Here is a 24697-nt window from a genome sequence, read left to right on the forward strand (position 1 = left end):
TCTGGCTCTTGAAGTTTTGAACAGAGAAATAAGACAAGGGAATTGCTGGAATGAAAGTTTAAAAAGACATTGATAAACTAAGGGCATTTGCTGATGACTTGGTTTTAACTTTGGAGAACCCTTTAGGAGGGATAGATGTATTAATGGAAAAACTAAGAGAATTTGGTGCACTGGCTGGATTTTAAATTAATAAGGAAAAAACAAAGATGTTGACAAAGAATAGTGTATGACGATGGAAGACCAAAAAGAATTGTCTGTGAAAACTGGTTTTCAGATTGAGAAAAAAGTGAAATATTTGGGTATCATTATAACTAACACGAATTGTATGTTATTTCAAAATAACTATGTTAAACTATGGAATGAAATTAAGGAGGATTTATTAAGATGGGGGAAATTACAATTGTCATTGTTGGGAGGAATTTCTGTAGTAAAAATGAATGTGTTACCTCGAATGTCATTCTTATTTCAGACCATGCCTGTCTTGAGAACTGGTGCACCACTTAAACAGTGGCAAAAAGACATATCCAGATTTATATGGTAGGCGAAAAAACAAGGGTTAAATAGAAGATTCTCCAACATCCAAAGGAGAAAGGAGGACTGGGATTACCAGATTTTAAATTGTATTTTGCTTGGATGGTTTGGATGAAGGGACAGCTGTTGCTAAGAAATAAGAGACTTTTAGATTTAGAAGGTCATGGTCTGAGGTTTGGGTGCCATGGTTACTTATGGTATGATAAAGTAAATGAAGATTTTAAAGATCGTTATATTAGGAATGCATTTTAAAAATCATTATATTAGGAATGCATACTACAAATATGGAATAGATACAAACCCAGGCTATGCCTGAAAATACCTTTGTTGGCCTCAGCTCAAGAAGCATTTTATAGAAAAGAAACAGCGGGCAAAGACAAATGGTTAACATATAAAGATTTGCTAGTACGGGAAAAAGGGGAGCTTAAGATGAAATCAAGAGAACTGACTGCAGAGGGATTTAGTTTTCAATGGTTCTCATATGCACAATTATGAGAAAGATTTAATATAGATTAAAAAGTACCAGGAATAGAATGTGATAAAACAGAATTTGAAAATGAATTATGTACAAATGATGAACACATGATTGCTAAAATGTATAAACTTTTATTGAGATTTGAAATGGAAGAAGAGCAAGTTAAAGTATGTATGATAAAATGGGCCAAGAATTTTGGTTATAATATTCAAATGGATCAATGGGAGAGAATGTTAAAAGGTCTGAAATTCACATTGTCTTACAATTTAAAAGGAAACTTTTTTAAAATGATGTACCATTGGTATATGACATCAGAGGAATTATGTATAAAGGTACTTCTAATCGCTGTTGGAAATGTGAAAAACATGAAGGGACATTTTATCATGCATGGTGGACTTGTGAAAAAAGTGAAAAGATACTGGATACAAACACATATGGTGATGCAGAGAGTTTTAAAAATTAACATTTAGATGAATCCAGAACTTTTCTTATTAGGACTTATGGACACTCACCTAGAAAAGGATCATGGACGACTGGTTTGATATACGGTAACTGCAGCAACGAGATTATATGCACAAAGACGGAAGACCACCGAACACCAATAATGGAGGAATGGATTGTGAAAATGGCTGAGTTTGCAGAAATGGCTAAATTGGCTTTTTTTTATTAAGGCAAGAACTACAACTACTTTTATAAGACTGGAAACTTTTTGCTGAAAATGAATAAAAATGAACTGCTGATTTGGGGATTTATTGATTAAAAAGATGTGTTTGTGGGAAGAAGGGAACTATGATATGCAATATGGGGGGGTAGAGATAGTAACTGCTATGTTTGTAACTGCTATGAAGAAGGTCGGAAGTCGCTTCTTTAGATATGTTTCTTTTTCTCGCTTTGTCATTCACTTTTTCTTTTACCCTTTTATAATCTCTTTCTTTTTCTCTTTCTTCTTCTATGTTGCTGTCGTTTTCTAAATCTTTGTGAAATCTTCTTTCAATAAAAATCATTCATTAAAAAAGGGGAAAAAACACAAGAGTGGGTTTTGTCATGCTTTCTTTTCCTTTTTAGGTTCAGAAGAAATATGACAAGCTATGTGTAGTTCTCTATCTAAAAAACCAAAAAGGTGAAAGCTATGTTTAAGCAATCAGAGTGGGCCATGAGGGTAATTAGAGCAGGAGGGGAAATTGAGGGTAGTTTTAATAACTCTTTTCTCTTGTTTCGCAGTTCTTTGCACGTATGACTTTAGAGCCATCTCAACAGCTGTCTAGTTATTTGTGATTCTGGGTGCAATGCATTTTGTTTGTTTCTTTGTAAAGCAGTTTGAAACAGATCTTGAACTGTTCAGACAGCCTAGTAATTCTCTCCACCTTGCGAGGGAAAGGCCAGCTGCTGTGTTTGGATGGAGGGGGGTGGTAGTTAATGACCGCCACTACCACGGCTCCAGTGACATCTGGTCTCCTGTCGGTGTGGCTGTTCTCAAACTTTAAAAACCAAAGCAAGAAGAAAAGAAGAAAGATTTCTGGGTCTGGAGAAATAAGCAAAGGATTTCATCTGACAAGAAATATTGGTGTAGTGAAAAGAGAAAATTTAAAACCAAGCTGCAACCATGGATCTCAGTCTGAACTGGAGATGCCAGGGGCTGAACCTGGATGATCTGCCTGAAGCGCAATTATCTTGTCATTGACCTCTCATCTTTTCCCAAGCCAAAGCAGTCTTCTGCACGTTCACTAGCGGGATCAGAAACGGTAGGCATAGTTGGTCTGAATCTGAATTCCAGCTAATTGCATTGAATCCAATGGAAGCTTTCCCAATGCACACATTGTGAGGAAAATGTTGCAATGCACCTGTGGTTTGGTTCATAACTCATGTGTGCCCACAGCTCTTGATTTAGCAAACCTTCTAAGCATCAGAGGAAATTTCTTCCCCACACCAATCTTTTTAGTTGCATCAGAATAGGGAGCTGGTTCTGGGGACTCTTCTGTGTACCTCTGCTCAGTTCAAGGAGCATCCAGCTCAAGGGGAAGGTCTGCAATTGTCTTCTATGAACAGGGTGAGGGTGGGAACCAAGAGGGAGAATCCACATCACAGAGTGTCTACTCTCCCTAGGCCAACTCCCCACCCACAGCCTTATTGTGGTAAATTGCCAAGAAGACTGTTTAGAATGATGCCAGAATTATGGTAGACAGGAAGAAACTATGGCAACCAAACACTGAAATAACAAAATAAAAGTGTTATCCATCATGGTGCTTCTGTTCCAGCCTTCCCAATTGCTTGCTCTCTCGAAACATAACCTCTATGATTCCTATCAGGCATAGTGAACCTAGCCTAATGAAACGTTTGCAAGAAAACAACCAAGCTCCGAGAACCTGAAGGACTCCATAGTGAACCTTTCTGTCCCTAGAACAGTGCAAGGTGTGAGGTTGGCTGTGGGCTGAAAGACGATGCCATGTCTTTATTAGGATTCACAGAAGGTCATGCCAAGAAGTGATGAAGCCTGTGAGATCTTGCTTCTCCTGTCTGCTTTTTCTCTCCTAAAGAAGAAAAGATGAGGTCCCTGCCCTGTTGTTTAATGGCAGTCTTCCACTATCTAGTTACAGTAAGAGTAGATGAATGGACAAGGAGCAGGTCAGAACATAGGCTATGGAGAAAATCTATCTGTGCAGTTGCTAAGAATCAATACCAATTTGATGACACATAATCAATTATTAAATCAAAATATAGGTAGTCCAATCCTCTATTTCTTAATTCCCAGTTGTAACCTGCAAGAGCTGTTCCTCATTTCAAAAAAAGATGGAAAAGTTACACAGAACTGTATACCATGTCTAATTCAATTCTAATTAATGACAAACTTTCCATTTTTCGAGAAAAGTAAGGTACTACCCTTACCTTCTGTTCCTCAAACATCATTCTCCTCCATAGAAATAAACAGTGTGAGAACCTTCTCAGGGCTTTCTTGTGGACACCATTTCTCTCATGTTAAGAAAGACCCCCAATTTTTCCCTACATCCTTCTCTCAGTATGAGGTTTGGAGATCAAATCTGCCTGAAGTCAAAGCCACTGGTATTTCACAGGATATTTCATTTCCATATAAAAAGGTAGGCAGAACAACATGTTACACACAGCCATGTTTTTTTTTTTGACATCCATTCTTCTCAACATACATCTTTTCTACCAGCATTTGTGCTTCCTAAATTTTTAACCAATTTTCCATCTCTAGTAAGCATTCTGCCAAGGTACAGAAATTTATCTACTTGCTTTTTTTTTTTTTAGCCTTTTATGTATACATTGCAATCATTCACTTAGTCTCTGATACATTCATTTTCAGATCCATGCTCACTATATCATATAATCTACCTAACATTCATAAGAACTGTTTTTTAAACTCAAAATGTAATGTCCCTCTATGACCAGCTGCTCAGAGTTAATAATTATGAGAAGTGCTTTTGAACCAGTATTTTTGGATCCGAGGGGATCATACTGCAGTGACTAATTCTGCTTGTAAGGAAGGACATTCTTCTTTCCTTGTTGATTTACCAGTGCAAGTGATGCTCACCTCTGTGGTCTTCCTATGTATTTCCTCCTCATCCAGCTATCACTGGTGGATATTTGCTTCAGTTCTGCAACTACCCCAACATGCTGCAGATACTGCTGTCCAAGAACAAGACCATTTCCTACACAGAGTGCCTGTTGCAACTTTATCTTTTAATCCCCTTTGCTAATGTTGATGGTTTCTTCCTGGGCTTCATAGTGTATGAACATTATGTGACCATCTGCTTCCCATTACATTGTGTTACGATGATGAACCAAAAACCAGATCCTTCTGTAATTTTGCAGCTCACAAAACAGAGGTGTAACATGGATATACCAAGGTGTGGCAGTAACTGCCTGCGCTGCCAGGGTTTGGACCAGTTGCCACTTTCAGATGTTCTTCAAGGGTAGCCCCCTGTAAAGTGCATCGCAGTAATCCACTCAGGATGGATCAAGATGTGAGTGACCACGGCCAGAGCTTCCTGGTCCATTCTAAAGGGCACAACTGACCAGAAGGAAAGGGCAGAGTGGCACATTGTGCAAAAGCCCTCCTGGCCCTGGCTGCCACTCGTTCCTCAAACCAGAGCTAGGTCCAGGAGGACCCCCAAATTGTGTACTGATTCTATTTGGGGTTGTGCAATCCCATCCAGAACTAAAGATGGAAGATCACCTGATGTAGGAGGCCCTAAAATCCAAAATCATTCAGTCTTTTTAGGGTTGAGCTGAAGCCTGTTCTTCCCCATCCAGATCCCCACAGCCCCCAGACACTGATACCGAAACTCCACAACATCACTTGATTAGCAGCCCAAGAGATGTAAATCTGGATATCATCAGTATACTGATGCTATTTCATTCCATGCTGTTGAATGACCTCGCTCAGTGGCTTCATGTACTGTAGATGTTAAACAGGAGGGGGGAAAGGATTAAGCCCTGAAGACCCCAGAAAGGAGATCTATCCCCTCTTCCAAGGATGAATTTATCACTGCCAGGATCCAATTATGTATGTCAGCCCTTCAAGGTAGATCAGACTAGGATTCCAGTGTCATGTAGGTCAGTACCATTTTTACTGTAATGCTATAGTAACAGAATCTTGCAAGTCTGAATGTGCTTCCCCAATCCCTCCCTTTATCTTCATGAGAACTAGGGAGGGTCTTGTCTGAGACCTTTACTTGGCTTACATTCCTGCCCCAGACTTGGTCCCCTTTTATCTGACCGTAGCCTTGGTAGCAACTCTTCCTCAGGGCCATTCCCTCTGCCCTCTATGTCCATCATCTCCTGGGAAGCTTTAGCTAATCAGGAAGGACATGGATCTAACTGACAGGTGGCTAAGCTCACAGAACCAAGAACCCTGTCCACTTTATCAGGACCAACAGATTCAAACTCATCCCAGATTACCATTCAGGACTAAACCTCAGTCATCTTCATGGGGCCTGCCTCAAGACCACAGTTCAACTTGGACAAATCTGAGCAACTTTATTTGACAGATGTCAAGCATATTCCTCAAGCTCCATCTTCCCCAGGAGAGACTGGGTCATTCTGAACAGAGCCATTGGACAACTCTGTGCAGACACAGTAAGGACAGAGAAATACTGGCATCTCACCACCTTTAGCACCATGAGGTACGCCTTAATAGTGGCTGTGACTTGTGCATGGATGTCAGCCCTTTGAGGTAGTCAAGACAAGAAGCACCAACCATGAGTACTAACACTACCTTTATATGGTAGTCCTTCAGGTTCAAAGAAGACACACTGTTGTGCAGTTCATCTGTGAACATGGAGGACAGAGTCTGAAAGCACAGAGTCTAGCACAATCAGGGCACTGGAAGTCCATTTTTGTAGTAACTGTGGGTGCTATTCTGTGACATCACTCACAGTTTTCTATCAGTTTTTGGTGGTGCCTGTCTTCAAAGCCGGTGGAGGCTTCATAGCACAGGGCTCGCCAGTGAGTTCTGTCAGCAGCCATAGCTTCTAGTTCCCTTGGTTGGATGTCACAGTAGCATAAGGTTTCTTTCACAGCAACTGTAGTTCTTGCGTGGTCAACCTCGAGGTCTCTTCCCAGACTCCAGTACACTATCGAGCAACTGGAGAGGCATATGGTGGTCATCCATCTTGACGTTGCATCCCACCCACGGCATCTGGTCTCTGATAATCTGGAACTCAATGCTGGTGGACTCTGAATGATTCAAGACCTCCAGGTTGGCGATACAGTCTTGCCAATGAATGCCAAGGATGGAGCAGAGAGCGAGCATATGAAATTTCTCCAATTGTTTGATGTGCCTTCAGTACAGAGTCCAGGACTCACATCCATACAGGAGTGAAGAGATGACCACAGTTCTGTAGACTTCCAGCTTTGTGAAGATATGGATGTTGTGTTGATTGAGCACTCTAGTATGCAGCCACCCCAGTGCCTGGCTGGCCTTGCTGATCCTGGAGTCAATTTCTATATCCAAAGACCCATCACTCAAGATGATGCTTCCCAAGTAATTGAAGCTGTTTACATTTGTCAGCTGGATGTCATCAACAGTGATTTTTGGTTCTATGGGGTTGGTATTCGGCATGGGCAGGTAAAGTACTTCAGTCTTGTTCAGGCTGATAGTCAGGCCAAAGAGCATAGCAGCATCTGAGAATTTGTTCAGCATCAACTGTCGATCACTGTCTTTGTGCCCCAGGAGTGCACAGTAATCAGCAAAGCAGGTTTCTTGGATGACTGTACTTTGTCCATGCATTAAAGCAGTGAAGATCAAAAAAAGAGCCATCCAATCAATACCTGATGTACACTCCCTCCTACAGACCCTGGACAGCACATGACAACATGCAAGTGAAGGACAGATTGAACAGGACTGGGGTTAGCACACAACCCTGTTTTACCCTATTGAAAATGGCAAATGCAGCTGATGTATCACCATTGTAAAGAACCTGTCCTGTCATTTTGTGGTGGAGTAGGTGAATCAACTTCATGAATTTCCTTGGGCATCCATAACATGTCAGGATGATCCAGAAAGCCTCCCTGTTTATAGTGTCAAATGCCTTTGTCAGGTCAATGAAGACAGAGTAAAGCGGTTTGTTCTGCTCGATGCACTTCTCCTGGGCTTGCCTCATGGCAAATATCATGTCTGCTGTACTCCCTTCTGGCAAAAACCACACTGTGACTCTGGGAGATTTCTTTCCGAGAAGTGACAAGTCTGTTCAGGAGAATGTAGGCAAAGATCTTTCCTGCAATAGACAGCAGTGAAATACCCCTGTAATTTCCACAATCTAATTTGCTTTCCTTATTTTTGTAGAGAGCCACAATGAGGGCATCCCGGAAGTCATCTGGCATCTCCTCTGTGGACCAAATGTCTTCCAATATGTCTTGGAATGCCTATAAGGCACTTGGGTCTAGTGCTTTGTAGATCTCAGCAGGAATGCCATCCTATCCTGTTGCTTTATTTGAGTTCGTCTGTGAGATCACTTTCTTGATCTCATGAGTATAAGGAAGCAGGTCTAGGGCATCCAGGACTGGCAGCTGAGACTGGCAGCCTATTCAGTCATTTGGAAAAGTGTTCAGCCCAGTGCGTTTTCAGTCCTTCCTGGTCTTGGTGATCAGGCACAGCCAATCAGATGACAGCAGGGGGAATTTAGAAGGACGATAAACTTTATGGTGCTGAAGAACTCTCTGGTGGCATGCATGTCTGCATAGAGTTCCACCTGCTCAGCCTTTCTCTGCAACCACTCACCTTGCATTTCTCACAGTTACGTCTGTACTTTGGACTGCAGGTGCTTAAACCTGTCTTTGAGACAGATGATGGACTGTTCTGCCAGTCAACGTAGGCCTTGTTCTTGGCCTGGAGGGCTGCTGAAATGGTCCCGTGGTTTTCATCAAACCAGTTTTGATGCACCCAGGTTTGCAGTCTGAGTACAGTTGTTGCAGTCTGTGTGATGACATCTTTAAATTGTGTCCACTTTCAGAACAGGTTCCTACAGGAGGTAAATTGCCAGATAGTTTTTCATTAAGTACATCTTGGAAACATTGGACTTGGCCTGGGTCTTGCAGTTTGCCAATGTTGAATGACTTTCTGATCGTCCTTGGTTGTTTATGATGTAAAGCAGCTATGTGCAGGCTGAGGACCAACCAGACCAGCCTGTGATCTGTCCAGTGCTCAGCACCTTGCATAGCTCAGGTATTGGTGACATCTTTAAGTACATCACGCTGACGTACTATGACATAGTCAAGTAGGTGCCAGTGTTTGGACTGAACACTACCTTTATTGTAAGGTTAAAGTAACAGAATCTCACAAGTCTGAAAGTACATCTTTCCCCCCTTCACAGTCCAAGAAACTAGGGAGGGTCCCTTCTGAGACATTTGCCATGTCCCCATTGTTTCTATTGGCTAAGATGCCTCTTCTCTGACCATTGCGTAGTCTGCGGCTCCTCCTCCTCCTGTCTCTCAAGGACATTCTCACAGAACATCACACCGGCTAGGTTCACCCATCATTGTTCTCCGGTGGTGTTCTAAGCATCCCTTCTCCCATTTCATCTCCCTCAGCTCCTCTGTAAATAAGTGAGGCCCCAGGATTCTCAGGAGGAGAGAAATGGCAAAGGCATGATCCAATCCAAGACCCATTCACCTTCTCATTTAAAGTGACAACTAATGCTTTGGTCAGATCATCCACCAGACTTTCAGGAACAACCCCAAGCTCCCTCTGGAACCTGATAGGGTCCATCAGGCACCTGGGGTGCACTGATCAAATAGGTCCTGCCTCCTTATGGCCAGGAGCAGCACCAGAGCACTCCAGGGCAATCAGAGAGTAATCTGACCATAACAGGGAAATTATGGTAATTTCCCTCAACTCCACATCAGGTTGCTGTTGTTCTGACAAGAAAACAAGATCCCATGTGTGACTGCTGTTATATGTCAGGTCCTCAGTGATCTGGATCAGGTTCATAGCTGTCATGGTACCCATGATATCCCAAGCCACCTCAGACTTCATCCCCAGACAAGTTGAAGTCCCCCAAGACCATAAGCCTGGGGAACATCATTGCCCAATCTGGCCATTTTTATTTTGTCCCCTCTCACAAAATCCTTCAAAGCTTTAACAAGCCTCTTTTGTAAATCCAATATAGGAAAATTATTCAGATGACTCTCTTGGTTTGTTATTTGTATATCCCCTTTAATTATTAAAACATCAGCCGGCTTCTTTTGTATATCCAGTGTAGCATCTTTTTCCATATCATTCTTGTAGCCTGTCATTTTTAAATCCACTTTCAGATCAGTCTCAGTCTTGTCCAGTAAAACTTGTTCCTCTTTCATAACATCTTTGAAACACAGTCTATCTATAGAGGCAGACACTCTTAAAATTAACTTCTGGGTTCATTGTTCAAAAATATCCTTCAATATGTCCAAGGTTAAAATGTTTTGCTTCATTCTGTATTAGTCAAATTTAAGTGTTCTCTTTTAATTGTAATCTTTAGTTCCTTCTGGTTCCCTGTAGTGTCCAACCTTCAAAGTCTCATCCTAACATGTTTTTTTAAGAGAATGCAAAACAAAATGGGAAGGATTATTACGATTAATTCCAAAATTTTATTTCAAATCCATCTGGACCCTTAGTCCATTTGTAACATTCCAAAATCAAAGTTCTAATCACCCTTTTTCTGTTTATTCCAAAAAAAACTTTTAAGTCCTTAAGTTTGTATTTAAAATTTATTTCACTAAGGATTGAAGGAAACTCACCAGGTGCTATAAAATTTGTCAATCCAAAGGTTCCTAATAGCTGAAAAGCAGTTAACAAGCAATGTCCAAAAGTGATTAGAAAAGGAAATATGCATACCCAGTGTCCTTTTTGAAGGCACCAACCATGCTTTCAGCCACGTAGTTATTCCCTCATCTCCCAGAGCTCTAAACCTGCCAGAGACCACTGTCTTATGGTCCCCTCATGAGGAGCAACTGTCTGGAGCATTTGTGGGTGACCTCAAGTCCTCTCCTTGTCCGGAGAGGAATTACAAAAAGCCAGTCTACTCACCGACTCTACATTCTGCTGCAGTCATCGGCTCGACTTTTAGCGGAGCTGCCTTCAGTTCACCATTTCTTCCCTGGAAGTTCCAGAATGGAAAATGTTTCCAATGTCCATCTTTATTTTTCTTATTTTATTAAAGAATGGCAAACTCATTAATACTTATTTAAAGCTATGCAAGATTTTTCATTTGTGGGTCTAAAATCTAAAACATCTTAAAGAGATGTCATCAGTATCTCCTTAATTAGAAAGGAGAAAGAAAGAGATAACAAATCTCTGTGGAAGTAGAGACAGCTAACCATTTAAAGAAACAAGCTATAGTTGTCCCTGTGAGGATCTTCTTCAAGTACTAAGAATTACATCACCTTCTCAGCCTGAGGGGAGGGGATGGTGGAGAACTTCATAAAGCAGTATAAGAAACCATGAAGCAAAGCTACCTGGCTAAAGCTATCACACAAGAACTGATAGAGAAGATTTATACTCTCTGTTTGCTCAGGTATGATGGGATCAGGATCAATGGCACAATTAGCTAATAGAAGTAATGGTTTCAGATGGACTTTCTGTTTACTTGGTAATGTATTTTACTTCAGTGTATTCAAAATCAAGGTAAGTCTTGCCGCATTGGGAGGGAGAGGGGGAGTGAGTCTTTTGTCGATTCTGCTTAAAAGGCCCTAGACCTGGCTTGAGTCTGGTCCTAATGACATCACAGACAGGATCAGACAGCTCATCAGATTTGATAGAAAAATAATAGGAAAAATAAGGAAAGTTCCCAAACTATGGGATGAATTGAAGGAGGGTGATAGATTCTGTCCAGATCTTTAGATAAAATTACATAGCCTATAAGATCTGATTTGTTGGAGGAAGCAGAATACATCAAATCAGAGTATATGTACCTTTTCCCCTTTATTCTAATGTTAATTATCTCCATTTCATAAGCATCCAAAGCCTACTAATGCCACTAAGAACTACTAAACCTAAGAGTCCTACACTTCAGGGCTTTTATATAAAAATATCAGTCTGATGCTCCTCCTCCCAAGCAGGCACATTAGATATAAACATTCATTTAGGTACATGACTATTTAAAATCTAGAGACATCCTTTTGAAGAAGTGTTCACCACAGCAAATCTCATTCATGAGTAGCTGGATGAAATGTTCCATTTCAAGAACAGAGAAAACTGATGACAACTGAATTGACCATCTGAATCAGGAGCTGGATAAGGAGAGGGTTAACCTATTTTATCTGCTAGATCTACCTACAGCTTTTAACACTGATGTCTTTCTTTCTGTTAAGCCAGAAACAAGCTTGGAACCACTGTTTCAGTGGTACCATCTTCTTGAATAGGTGACTGTAGAAAATGGTGTGGAACACTTGTTCAATACCTTTGTGGGATCAAAACGTAGGACACAAATGCAGAATAATCAAGGCTTCACTGCAGTGTTTATTGAGCAGTACATACTGGAGGGGGACCCCACCAGAAGTTAGTGGGAGGCACTCCCCTACAGGCAAAATGGATGCTCTGATATTTATACAGTTTTACAAGAAAGGGAAGGGAAAAAGAACGTATACGCATACATATTCATATGATGATGCAGGCAGACCTAAATAAGCAATAGTTCTCAAGTTACTCTTTGCCCCTCTGTTATCTGTTATCTGCTAGTAAAACAATAGTGTGTCAGAGAAGAAGAAACAAATTAGTTCAAGGTGCCAAATGCCAAGAAGAAGGCACCCTCCCTCAGGGCAGATGCCTGAGTTGCTATGGGGATGTTTGTGATAAGGAGTTTACAACCGGCCTGGTTCACATCAGCTTCAAGGATGCTTCCACATGCCTTTATGTTTCAATCTTATTAGGGCAATCCCATTCATCTGAGGCCTCTAAAAACTTGTCTTTTTAACCCAAAGATTCATTTTTCTCACACCTTAATCTTTAGTCTTAGGGCTTCATCTTGTCCTTCTCACCCTAAACCTTAACATTTCCATAAACGAGTTCTCATAAACAGATGATGATGATGAAGATGGATACCAAAATGTCTGGAGCACCACTTGAAGACCACTGGCATTGACAAAATCACCATCAGTCAATTGCAAAAGGCAGCTTTACTTGGAACACCTTACATCCTGCAACGACACTTTTAACACCATCAAACAACACCTGCCTATCCCAGGTCCTTGGGAAGGACTCAATAGGTGGATAAAAATGCCAAATCCAGTCTAAACACCTGGCTGACTGTGTGATGAACAATAAGATGATGATGATGATGATGATGATGATCATTCTTCCTCAAAATCCAAAGAAATTGCTCAGGAGCAGAACCAGAGGCTGATTTCTGTGATACATTAGATAATTGCTTTTGTTTCAGGAACAGTTGGGGGTTGGGTGCTATGTTGTTATCCATCTATCTATAAGCATCAATAGATGGAATGCTTTATACATACAAGCCAGCACAACAGAAAAATTGTGAACCTGCAGCAGAAGGTTGGTGGCACAGTGAATGCATCTTGGTTGAGAAAAGATCATTGTTCAATGGATTCCTTTTTTTCACAACTGCTGTAGCTTAGAAAGTTGCTATGTTCTTTCATTCAGATTTTTGCTATCACTTCTGTTCATATTGACCACTGGTTTCTGCATCTAATTCAAGGCTATAAAGCTTGGGTTGATCGATGCATGACCTGCTGGCTTCAAATGCAGCAAAATTGCTATCCTAGTGCCAGTGTGGCAATTTAAACTTTCTTCTATTCCTGTGGTATTCTGTACACAGAAAAGGAAGACAGTGCTATCCAGTTGAGTGCTTTAGAGTAGCTCTGAGAAAATGGTGGATCCTCACTGAGTGATGGAAAGGAGGTTCAAACAATATCTGGACAAAACCAGGACTGAGTTAAATTTCTTGTGGGAAGAGGAGAGGAAGGATTTGATGTGATTTTTCATTCCAACAGGCAAAATGGCTCTTCATCACAATACCACCGAGGTGACCGAGTTTATCCTCCTGGGCTTCACTTCCCAACGAAGCCTTCAGCTCCTTCTCTTCAGCTTCTTCTTGCCTATCTACCTCCTTAGTGTGGCAGGGAACCTGGGTTTAGTCATTCTTATCCGAGTTGAACGTGCCTTGCACACTCCCATGTACTACTTCTTAAGCCACCTGGCCCTGATGGACCTGTGCTCCTGCTGCACTGTAGCCCCCAAAATGCTCTTGGGGCTCTTGAAAGGCTACGACACCATTCCCATCCCAGCCTGTGCCCTTCAGATGTTGTTCTTTGCAGCTGCCTCAGATGCCGAGTGTTGTCTCTTGGCAGTCATGGCCTATGATCGATATGTGGCCATCTGCCGCCCTTTGCATTATGGAACTGCCATGCCACCACACCTTTGTCACCTCCTAGTGGTTGCTTCTTATGCGGCAGGGATGGCCTCTGCAGCGATCCACTCCAGCATGGCATTCCGCCTGCCGTTCTGCAGTGCAAATACTTTGGACCATTTCTTCTGTGATATCCCTCTAGTGCTGGCTCTGGCTTGTGCAGACACACAAATTAACCAGCTCTTGCTCTTAGTAGTGTGTGGAACTATCCAGAGCATCACCTTGGTGATCATTATAGCTTCCTATGGAATAATCCTCTGCACTGTAGGAGGATCAGGTTCACTTCGAGCTATGTCCACCTGTGGATCTCACCTTACAGTTGTGGGAGTGCTTTATGGTACCCTCCTTTTCATGTACCTACGGCCTGATGACACCTATGCCCCACAAACAGACAAGATGACTTCTCTCTTCTACACAGTAGCCATACCTACCTTCAACCCTGCCATATACAGTCTCCGTAACACCGAGGTCAAGCAGGCAGTCAAAAAGAGACTCAGCAAAGGAAGGCATCAAACCTAAAAGGAGCAGAAGTATGAAGGGAGGAAAGAACCTTTTCCAACAGACTAGAATACCCTTCCCCAGCCTGGTGTCCTCCAGCCTTGTTGGACTCCATGGTTGGAAATTGTAGATCTGAAGGTTATAGGAAATGAAATCCAACACATCTGTAGGCTGGGAAAGCCAACTATCCAACATATCTAAGAGGACGTTCTGTTGAAACAAGAAGACCTGCTTCTGATGGGACATGCCCAGTTATTTGTGATTCTGGATGTAACATATTTTGTTTGTAAGAAAGTTTGAGATATAGATGTTAAACTGTTCGGACATCCTAGTAATTCTCCCCACCTTGCAGGGGAAAGGCCACTACTGTGGCTAGAGGAGCGTGTGTGAATGACCACGACTATCACGGCTCCAGTCACATCCAGTCTCCTGTTGGTGTGGCTGTTCTCAATCTTCCAAAACCAAAGAAGAAAGATTTCTAGGTCTGGAAAAAGCAGCAGAGAATTTCATCTGACAACAAGTAATGGTGTAGTGAAAAAGAGAATTTAGAACAAATTTTTGATTTCTCATCATTTTTTCCATACTGTTTTACCTTGTTCTTAATAGTTAAGTGTTTATCATTTTTAATAGCTAACCACTATTGAACTTTTAAAGAGGAGGGGTGGGCAATCAGAGACCCCATTTTGTTTTGCAGCTTCCCAGTACCCCAATTTTGCACAATCAAAATATTCGGGGGAGGGGATACAATATTTTGCTTTAATCAAAACACTACATATGCTAAAATGTGACATTTTCTATGTAGCCTTTCCAAAGTCTCAGGCAGAGTAGGGAGCTGGTTCTGGGGACTCTTCTGTGTACCTCTGCTCAATTCAAGGAGCATCCAGCTCAAGGGGGAGGTCTGCATTTGCCTTCTGTGAACAGGGTGAGGGTGGGAACCAAGAGGGAGAATCCACATCACAGAGTGTCTATTCTCCCTAGGCCAACTCCCCACCCACAGCCTTATTGTTGTAAGTTGCCAAGAAGACTGTTTAGAATGACACGGAAATTATAGCAGAGAGGAAGAAACTATGGCAACAAACTACTGAAATAACAAAATAAATCCATCATGGTGCATCTGTTCCAGCTTTCTCAACCACTTGCTCTCTCGAAACACCACCTCTATAATTCTTATCAAGCATGGTGAATCTTTCTGTTTCTAGAACAGTGCAAGGTATGAGGTTTCTTGTGGGCTGAAAAAGAAGCCATGTCTTTATTCGAATTCCCAGAAGGTCATGCCAAGTAGTGATGAAGTCTGTGAGATCTTGCTTCTCCTGTCTGCTCTTTGTCTCCTAAAGAAGAAGAGATGAGGTCCCTGCCCTGTTGTTTAATGGCAGTCTTCCACTATCTAGTTATAGCAAGAGTAGATGAATGGAGCAGGTCAGAACATAGGCTATGAAGAAAATCTATCTATATAGTTGCTAAGAATCAACACCAGTTTGATGGCACATAATCAAATAATCAATCAGAACATAGATATGCCAATCCTCTATTTCTTAATTCACAGTTATAACCTTCAAAGACTGTTCCTCATTTAAAACAAAAATGATGGGAAACTGGAACCAAACTGTGTTCCATGTCTAGTTCAGCCTTAATTAATGACACACTCTCCATTTTTCTGTATATTATATGCTTTCCAACCACACACCAAGTTTCACTAGAGCACATTGGGAGGCCTGAAGGTCACTTCTAGATGTTTCACTGCCAAAAGCAACAATTGGAAGGGTTGCAACAAGATCTAGCAGATTCAGAAGAAGTTTTTAAAAAGCAAAATATTTTTTAAAACCATTTTAAAACTAAGAACAACTTGGAAACATGGTTAAGGCCATTATGTTGGTTCATCCATGCATTGTATCATTTGATAAACATAAGAATTGATCCCAGTGAAAAACATGATGATACCAAGTGCTTTCTGATAACTGAAAGATGGTGTTTCACTCACATCAAAGACACTAGTTGATGATGCACTTATCAAAATAAGAACAAACATCTTCTGAATGGACATTCATTTCATTCATTTCCAAGCTCCTCTCTAACAAAGTGCATCTATTACTATTCAAAAAGCATCCATTGTATCTTCTGAATATAATATCTGTATGCTTCTCAGCTTCATATTTATTTTACCTAGGCATCAGGATGATCTCCAAGCTGAGAAGTCCTAACAGGATTTGATTGTGTTCTTCAGAGATGCACTCAGTAACAAAGCCCTAAGAGAAGCCAAGAATAACTGATGATTACCCTCTTGGCAGACAGGAGGAACACATGCAAAGAGATGTATGTGATAGAGAAGACAGTATTGTTAATCATGCCAATAGATACAACATAAAATAGTAAAGTACTTCTGGTGGTTATAAGCCTTAAAGAAAGCTCATTAATAGAATTAAAATTGGTGGAATAAAATAAAACTTTGTAAGGTAGTAAATCACGTAAATGGAATTACTATAAGGAGGAAAGGGAGAGATGAAAAAGCCCTAAGCACTAAGATATGGAGGGACGGAGGGGAAAGAGGACATATAACAAAAAGCAGATTAGCATTTCCTTGAAAAGAATGGATATCATCATTAGTTAGCATAATAAAATATACAAGCTTACTCTATTGTGTTGTTAATACTGAAGAAACAGAAGGAAAGTTTATCTTTAGAAATGTAGAAACATGGAGGTACCAGTGTTACCAGACTTGAAGAACCATCTGCCATCTGATGTGTATGCACAATTTGAGGATTGCATATTAAGCTTGATTATTGTCATTCTATATACATCCTTCCTTTGGGTGCATTATCTTTAGCCTCTGAAGACCTCGGAGCTCTTAGACCTTTGGTTAAGAGCCCAATGCACCTGAATAAAATAACTTTGTTGCATCTATCCTCAGATGTTTCAGGTTTTAATTTAGTCAGCATTTTTTCCACAGCAGCCTGGCATAGTTGGCAGGACTGGAAGATCCAGAGCAGGGTTAAAGGGTTCATGGGTCAACAGGCCCCTGTCATTTCAGTGGGACTGAGGCCTTCTGCCTTTGCTCTCCCTCTCTCTAAACCTCAGGCTAAAGCCAGATCCACAGCTGCTGCAAATTCCATAGTACTTTTTAAGCCACACAGCAGTAGAAGGAACGTGGTCAATTATGTGTCCTCTTCTAGAACAGGGAATTTTTGTCTGGACTTCTAGCCCATGTAACACTCCTATATTGCCTGTTAGGAAACCAGGGTCTGACACACACACACACACACACACACACACACACACAGCCACCACATAGAGACTGGTTCAGGAGTTACTTGCCATCAGTCAAGGAGTACATCCTATTTTCCTAGCAGCTGTAATTCTTTTGGAAATCCCACCAGATGCTACTCACTCCAGCATAACAAAAATGGTTATACATATTTCCTTGTACATTGTATACTACTAATTGTAAGTTATTCTTTAACGCTTCTTTTAAGCTACCTTTTGTACAGAAGTTGGCACTGTAAGAAATCTATTCATTGCTTTTGAAAAAGACCCTGCTTATCTCTTCTGAATGCTTCTCATCAAGTTGCTGTGATCTGTATTACAATCTAATTTTAAACTGAAAAAAACATACCCACAAACCCAGTTAATGCAAAAGTAGGTTTTGCAGTCTGCAATATAGTGTGATACATTTGAATTTTAAAATGTAAAAGTAGTCCTACTACTGGGCCTCTCCAATCATTGTTGTTAGATTCAAAATCCCATTGGCTCTGGCTATCATGGCCCACAGTTGAGAATAATGCTTGTGAGTTCCTTCATGATGCTATAAGCATTCAGGGACTAATCTCATCTCCTCAGTTTCACAAAGAGGCATCCTCTATTGAACTGTGTATGTGGTTCTCCGTTTCACAAAGATTCCATCAGCCCCAATGTCACCCACTTTATTCCTTTCCATGGCCATCTCATAACAATTTTCAAGAGGTTGTCCTTAGCTTCTGTTCCTCAAATGCCATTCTCCTCCATAGAAATAGTGTGAGAAGGTTCCCAGGGCTTTCCTGCAGACACTCAACTCTCTCATGTTAAGAAAGCCCCCCCCCCATTCTTCCCCACCACCTTCTCTCAGTATGAGGTTTGTAAGATCAAATCTGCCTGAGCTCAAAGCTTTAAATTTGAACAAGCAACATTTGACAATGCCCTCTCCATTGCCAAGGCATTTCATTTCCATATGGCAAAGTGGGCAGAACAACATATTACATGCAGCCATTTTTACTTTTTTGACATCCATTCCTCTCAATAGATATCTTCCTTTCTGCCAGAATTTGCACATCTTAAAAAAAAAAAACAACACTTTCCATCTTTAGTAAGCATTCTGCCAAGGTACAGAAATTCACCTACTTGCTTCCATTTTTTTGCCATTTTTTTGCCATTGCAATCAACTCCAATTTTGCAGAAAACAATTTTGCCCATAATTCACACCTAGTCACATTATCATATACTTTCCCTTAATCAGGGAAAATATACAAAATAGCTTCCTTTCTTACACTCATAAATACCACTGATACTTATTCTGACAAATAAGACTCTCCAGTTCTGCATCAGAAAAATGGGAATTATATACATTCTCAGGAACTAAAAATGACCCTTTAGTATTACATCCAAACACACCCTTGATGAACCAAAGCCCATCCTGCTTCCAATGCAAACTTTCTAAGATATCTGGAAGACTTTGGTATGTCCCACAATAGGAAAAAGCAAGGCTCAAGGAAAAAGCTGGATAAAGAGAAACTGCCATTATTTAAAGTAGCCAATTTGGGATGTTATGAAAGGCAAATAAATTATTCCTTCTGCTTCTGTTTTTTACAACCAAAAATAGAGAGAAGCTTGTGCCTATATTTATTTATTTTTATTTATTTATTATTAAATTACTTGGCTGGTTTACTGGATACTTTGATTTGGCTGCATTAAACTATTTTCAGCTCTGGCTTAGGTAACAAATGACACGGGCAAACCCGCAAAATTCATATGATCAGAATCGTTATCTAAAAAAAGCAAAGCTGGCTTTTGCAAAGGCATTTATTTCTGTAGCCCAGGGCTGGAAAACAGGACCCAGTTCAGAAGCCAGAAATTTTCTCCAGTCTAGATGATATTCTTGAGTGGTGGGGACAAAATCCAAACCTTACTTCCTGTCATCCAGCTGGAGGGTCTACAAGTTTAGAGGTCTATCTGAGGGTTTTGGTAAAGAAGATCTAGAAAGAGAAATAGAACATTTACTTAAAACCTATCTTGACCTGAACTTAGATAAGACCCTAAAATTCAGGAAATCTACAAAATTCTTGGGCAGCACAAAGGAGAAAATTGCCATGGGATATACTCATTAAATTCAGATATTTCAAGACTAAAAAGGCAATACTGGAATTATAAAGTAGTAAAACTTGGAGATACAACAATAGAGTTTTTACCAGGTGTACTTGCAAATATGAGAGCCAGTTTGGTGCATGGGTTAAAGGCATCGGACTCAGAGTGGGGGACTGTGAGTTCTAGTCTTGCCTTAGGCACAAAAGCCAACCAGATGACCATGGGGGAATCATTCCCTCTCAGCTGTAGGAAGAAGGCAGTGGCAAACAACAACTGAAAATGTTGTCAAGAAACTGCATAGACAGGTCCACGTAGTTGCCAGGAATCAAGGCTAACAAATATACACACACACCCTCAAAAAAACCTCTCTAGATATACTTCAGAAAAGTAGAAGCCTGAGGTCTTTTTGGCAAGTGTTCTTTGAGATAAAAAGATCAGATACAGATAGGCTACTCCATTTCCTCTGAAGGTCTTTATGGATGCAGGTAAAGTTTTTGTATTTCTATTGAGGATGCTAATAGAATGTTTGAGTCTTTATCTACAACAGAAGGGGAATTGGGGAATTAAGACTGAGAATAGATAGAAGATCAAAAACTGGACTAAGCAGATAGTACTTCTTTCTAAATTAACCTAAGAATTGTTGTCATGAATCAAATTAAAATGTTCTCAACCAATATTAAAGGGCTGAATAATCCATTTAAAATGAAAAAAATCTCTACATTAAAAAAAGGAAAACGTGCATATTATATGCCTTCAAAAGACACACATTAAAAATAACATAACTCTGATGGAATGTAAACATCTCAAAAATATGTGGCCTCAGAAGGGGAAAAAAGTGAAACATTTACCATAGACTCTAGGGAAAGCATGTATGACTAGCTGCTGACAGGTAAGATTGACAAGCTTAAGCACCATTTGAATATTTTGGATCAGAGGGGAAGACTTACAAGGCTCAACCTTGTAAGGATAACTCATCAAGATCACACTAGATCCATTTGAGAGGGTTTTTTAAAAATTACTCTTTAGTTTATAAAACTTATTCAAGGGCAGACATGTGCTGGATTTCTAAATCATTGTTAACCAATCTTGTAGGCGTGGAGGTGAGGCTCCTACTTATGTACAATTTTATAGATCATAATCTAATAATTGTTAGATAAATAGATGGACTTCTAGATCAAAAAGGTGGAGACCCAATGAACTTTCATTATTACAAGAGGATATTAAACTGAATTGTTATCAGGAACTAAAGAGCTTCTTCTAAATCAGTTTAACTTTTGATGTCTCTATCTACAATATGGGACGCTAGCAAAGCATTTACGATCTGCCATCAAATAGAAAGTCATACAGAATCAGTAGGATATATAACTGAATAATCTGGAACAATTAGAACAAACAAATTCAAACAAATTTCAGTTTTAGAACAAAAGATAGAAGCAACATGGAATCAATTAGAAGTAAATAACAAGGTGAATTTTATCACATAAATACTTTGAAAAAAGTAATGTCAAGTTGTTGATCTATCTATTAGATAAGGAGTAGGATTTAAAAAAAACTATTTGGGATGGAACTAAACATGTTTCCATAATGAAAGAGATGATGGAACAATTTGTTACTATTATTCCAGATTATATAGTAAACAGACATCTAATCAGAGAAAAACTAAATATTTGAACAAAACATTACTTACAATTTACGGATCAAGTCCGTAATGAACATGAAAATGAAACTGAACAATTAAGAAACCCTAAAACTGAATAAAGCTCCAGGACCCAATGGTATTTCTGTATTATAAGAAATTCTGGTTAAAACTTTAGCACAAGCAATGAATGAGATTCAGGAGCACAAAGAACTTCCTTGATCATTGCAAGAAGGCGTTACCTCTTTGATTTATAAACGAGGAAAAGATTTAAGTCACTCAGAGTCATACAGATCTATTTCCTTATTAAATATAAATTTTTCACAGAAATATTCTCAAAGAAAATAAATGATTTTTTAACCAAAATACATCCTGATCAGGCTGGATTTGTTCCATTGATGATGTACATTTCTGACAATATCAGACATACTTTGAATGTTACTGACAAGATAAATAAAACCAAAAAACCAAAAAAGTGGCTATGATCTTTCTTGATGCAGAAAAAGCCTTTGACTATTTGGAATGATCTATCATGCTGTAGTTTTGAAAAAGATGAATTGTGCCCTAATTTTTCACATGGACACAGAGTATTTTTAAGGAACAAAAACCCAAGTTAATGGTGAATGGCTTTTTATCATCATAATACACTCTACTGAAGGGAACAAGACGTCTCCCCCCCCCCCATTACCCCTTCATTATTTTTGCTGGCATTAGAACCATTAGCAAAGAAAATAAGTCAAGAAAATAAAATGGCAGGAGTTAAACTCACAACTCAAGAATATAAATTGAAATTATATGCTTACAGTGGTATACATATTCATCCCCAAAACCTCTTAGTACTGCTAATGGAATATATACAGAATGATCTTATGTCAGAATATTGCTTTAATAAAAACAAGTTCCAAACATTGACATGGAATTTAGCAGAGAGAAAAAAGCAATAACTGCATCTAATAATGGGATTCAACATCACGATAAAAAAGATCAAATATTTAGGAATGTATTTGACAAAAAGTAATTTAGAGATTTTAAAATAATTATTTACCAGACTGATATCTCCAGATTAAAAAAACTAAACTTGCCTTTGCTCGGAAGAATTGAAGCTGTTAAAAAAGAATATTTTACCAAGACTTAATTTACCTTTTTCAAATGATTCCAGTATATATGAAAAACAATTTACTGACTGGCATAAATAAGCAATGAACTGTATATGGTCCAATAAAAGGCCAAGGATTAAATTCAAAATCCTACAGGATTCAAAAGCGTGAGGTGGATTGGCAACTTTGAACTTCAAATTGTATCCCCAGCTGTCTAATACTGAAATGAACCAAGAATATGGTGCTGATTCTTCCCTTAAGACTCTCATGAAAAGCCCCCTCCATTTCCTGTAATCTCTGTGCATAAATAACAATCCAGACACCTTTTGTCCCAAAGCAGCTTGACAAATTTCATATTATTGTGCCTATGCTGTGAAGTGAGTAACTGTGGCTCCTTCTTTCCATAAAAAGGAAAATATCTTTATTGTACACCTAGTGCAAGAGATTAAAAAGAGTTACCAGTGAGGAAGAAGGCCTTCTACTAAAAAAACAGGTGGGGCCAAGTCCTCGCAGTAATCTCATCCTTCAAGAAAACTGACCCAGACATTATAAAACCCAAGTAGCCACATTTCTTTGGAAGTGGGCTGCTCCCAGTTATTATGGAAGGCTGCTAGCACTTTCCAGAGCTTCACATGATCGTGCAAACCTGACAAATAGGCTCCATTGTAACTTCTATTCGAAGATTTTTATAGACCATTCCTCTCCATGCTCCCCTTTCATAAAATCGTTCTGGGAACCCACCATTTTTCACTTTTTGGACCGTGGCCACAAATGGTAGAACCACATTATGCTGTATATCAACCCAAAGGGTTGCTACTGCTTTGGTCTTGGGGGGTACCTCCACCCTTTTGATTATGAACTTGTCAATTGGCCTCACCAGAGAAAAGTTCTGTTCATTGTTCTCTGTGTACCTCACAATGGGTGTTGCATCCTCAATTTTGAAACTGCAGGAAGAAGGCAAGCCCAGCCCCCAGAGATGGTTCCAAGTCACTCTGTCAATGGAGTTGGTGACCCAAGTGAGGCCAAAAGTGTATGGGGTTGGAATCTCTCTTGGGTTGTAGAAGACCTGTTTATCCACAAAATACTGGTGGCAATGGATCTGGGAGAGATCATTTGGGACAACGCTTAGGATTTCAAAAACTGGGAGATCAGTATCTCCAATCTGGGGTAGGAAACAACAGGTCTCATCAGGAAAGAACTTGGCTGCTTCCAGTGTATTGAATCCTCTAAATGTTCTGGCCAGAAAGAGACCATTGTAGGCCCGGAAGGCCACCATATTGTTCCTGAAAAACACTTCAAACCTCAGGGATTGTTTTTTTGAGTACTGAACAGGTTGGATGGGGAAGATTTTCTGCTCTGAATATACATCCACTGCAGCAAGAAACAAACCTATCCAGTTTTTCAACATAACCCTTCCGGATGGTGCTGGAATCAGCCAAAATTTGCTCGACCTTCTCTTTTCAGGTACGCCTTCCACGGTCCAGTGTAAACCACTGCTCAGTGAATCCCAGAACATGCTGTTGTCCATCTGGAGAGCCACTCCTTCCTCTGCACCAATGTAGGCTTCAAGCTGGCCCAGGCCTTTCCAGACTAGTGAGTTCATTAACTGAAACGGGAACACAGTGACTTTAATTCAAGCATAAGCTTTGGTCATCTTCAGACGATTCCCACATCCTCTGCCCCCACCACTCCATCCTTAAAATCTCTACCAACATACAATATGCCAATGATATAACAGTGGTACACCTGGGCTTTATTCTGTGGGAGGTGGCATAGGCCAACTGATTTTAATAGGGCAGTGTACATTTAAAATTTCTTTGTGACCTCACACAAGCACAGCCTCTCTCTGCAATTCGTTTAAGCAGCCTGACTTCTTCTGTGAGAATCTTAAAAAAAGATGGTGCTAGCTTTAAGAGTCACATTGGTAGACTCCTTAAAGCAGCAGCATCTTATTGTCAGGCACAAGGGGAAACCTGATAAAAGTTGGGCTGCTTTAATGAATACCAGAGAGGTGCCATACTCATACTTGCACAAGGTTCAAAGCATTTTCAAGCATGCACAACCATTCTAGACTGTAATTAGCACAAGTTTGTTTATTTATTTATTAAATTTTTCAACCGCCCATCTCCCCCCAATGGGGGAACTCTGGGCAACTCACAACAAACATTAAAAACATAAAATATATAAATACATAAAACCTTAATTAAAAACATTACTAAAAAGAAGAAGGAAAGACCAAGAGGATGAAAAATCTGAGGCTGGAGGCAGA

The 24697-nt window shown here is 40.0% G+C and overlaps 2 protein-coding genes across 2 annotated transcripts; one reads left to right on the forward strand and one right to left on the reverse strand.

The window, feature by feature from the left end:
- Nucleotides 1-13458: 13458 nt before the first annotated feature.
- LOC103068181 (olfactory receptor 5C1-like) lies at nt 13459-14388 on the forward strand. The gene has a single exon (XM_025173231.2). It carries the CDS (start codon nt 13459-13461, stop codon nt 14386-14388), a length of 930 nt encoding a protein of 309 aa, XP_025028999.2.
- An 8668-nt stretch (nt 14389-23056) lies between these two features.
- LOC112541894 (uncharacterized) lies at nt 23057-24031 on the reverse strand. Its single transcript, XM_025173230.2, has one exon. The coding sequence runs from the start codon at nt 24029-24031 to the stop codon at nt 23057-23059; it is 975 nt and encodes a 324-aa protein (XP_025028998.2).
- Between the last annotated feature and the right edge of the window lie 666 nt (nt 24032-24697).

The sequence above is a fragment of the Python bivittatus genome, unplaced genomic scaffold, assembly GCF_059951505.1.
Source record: "Python bivittatus isolate LINGU-HERP-01145 unplaced genomic scaffold, Pbiv_v1 ctg000220_np1212, whole genome shotgun sequence".
NCBI lineage: Eukaryota > Metazoa > Chordata > Lepidosauria > Squamata > Pythonidae > Python > Python bivittatus.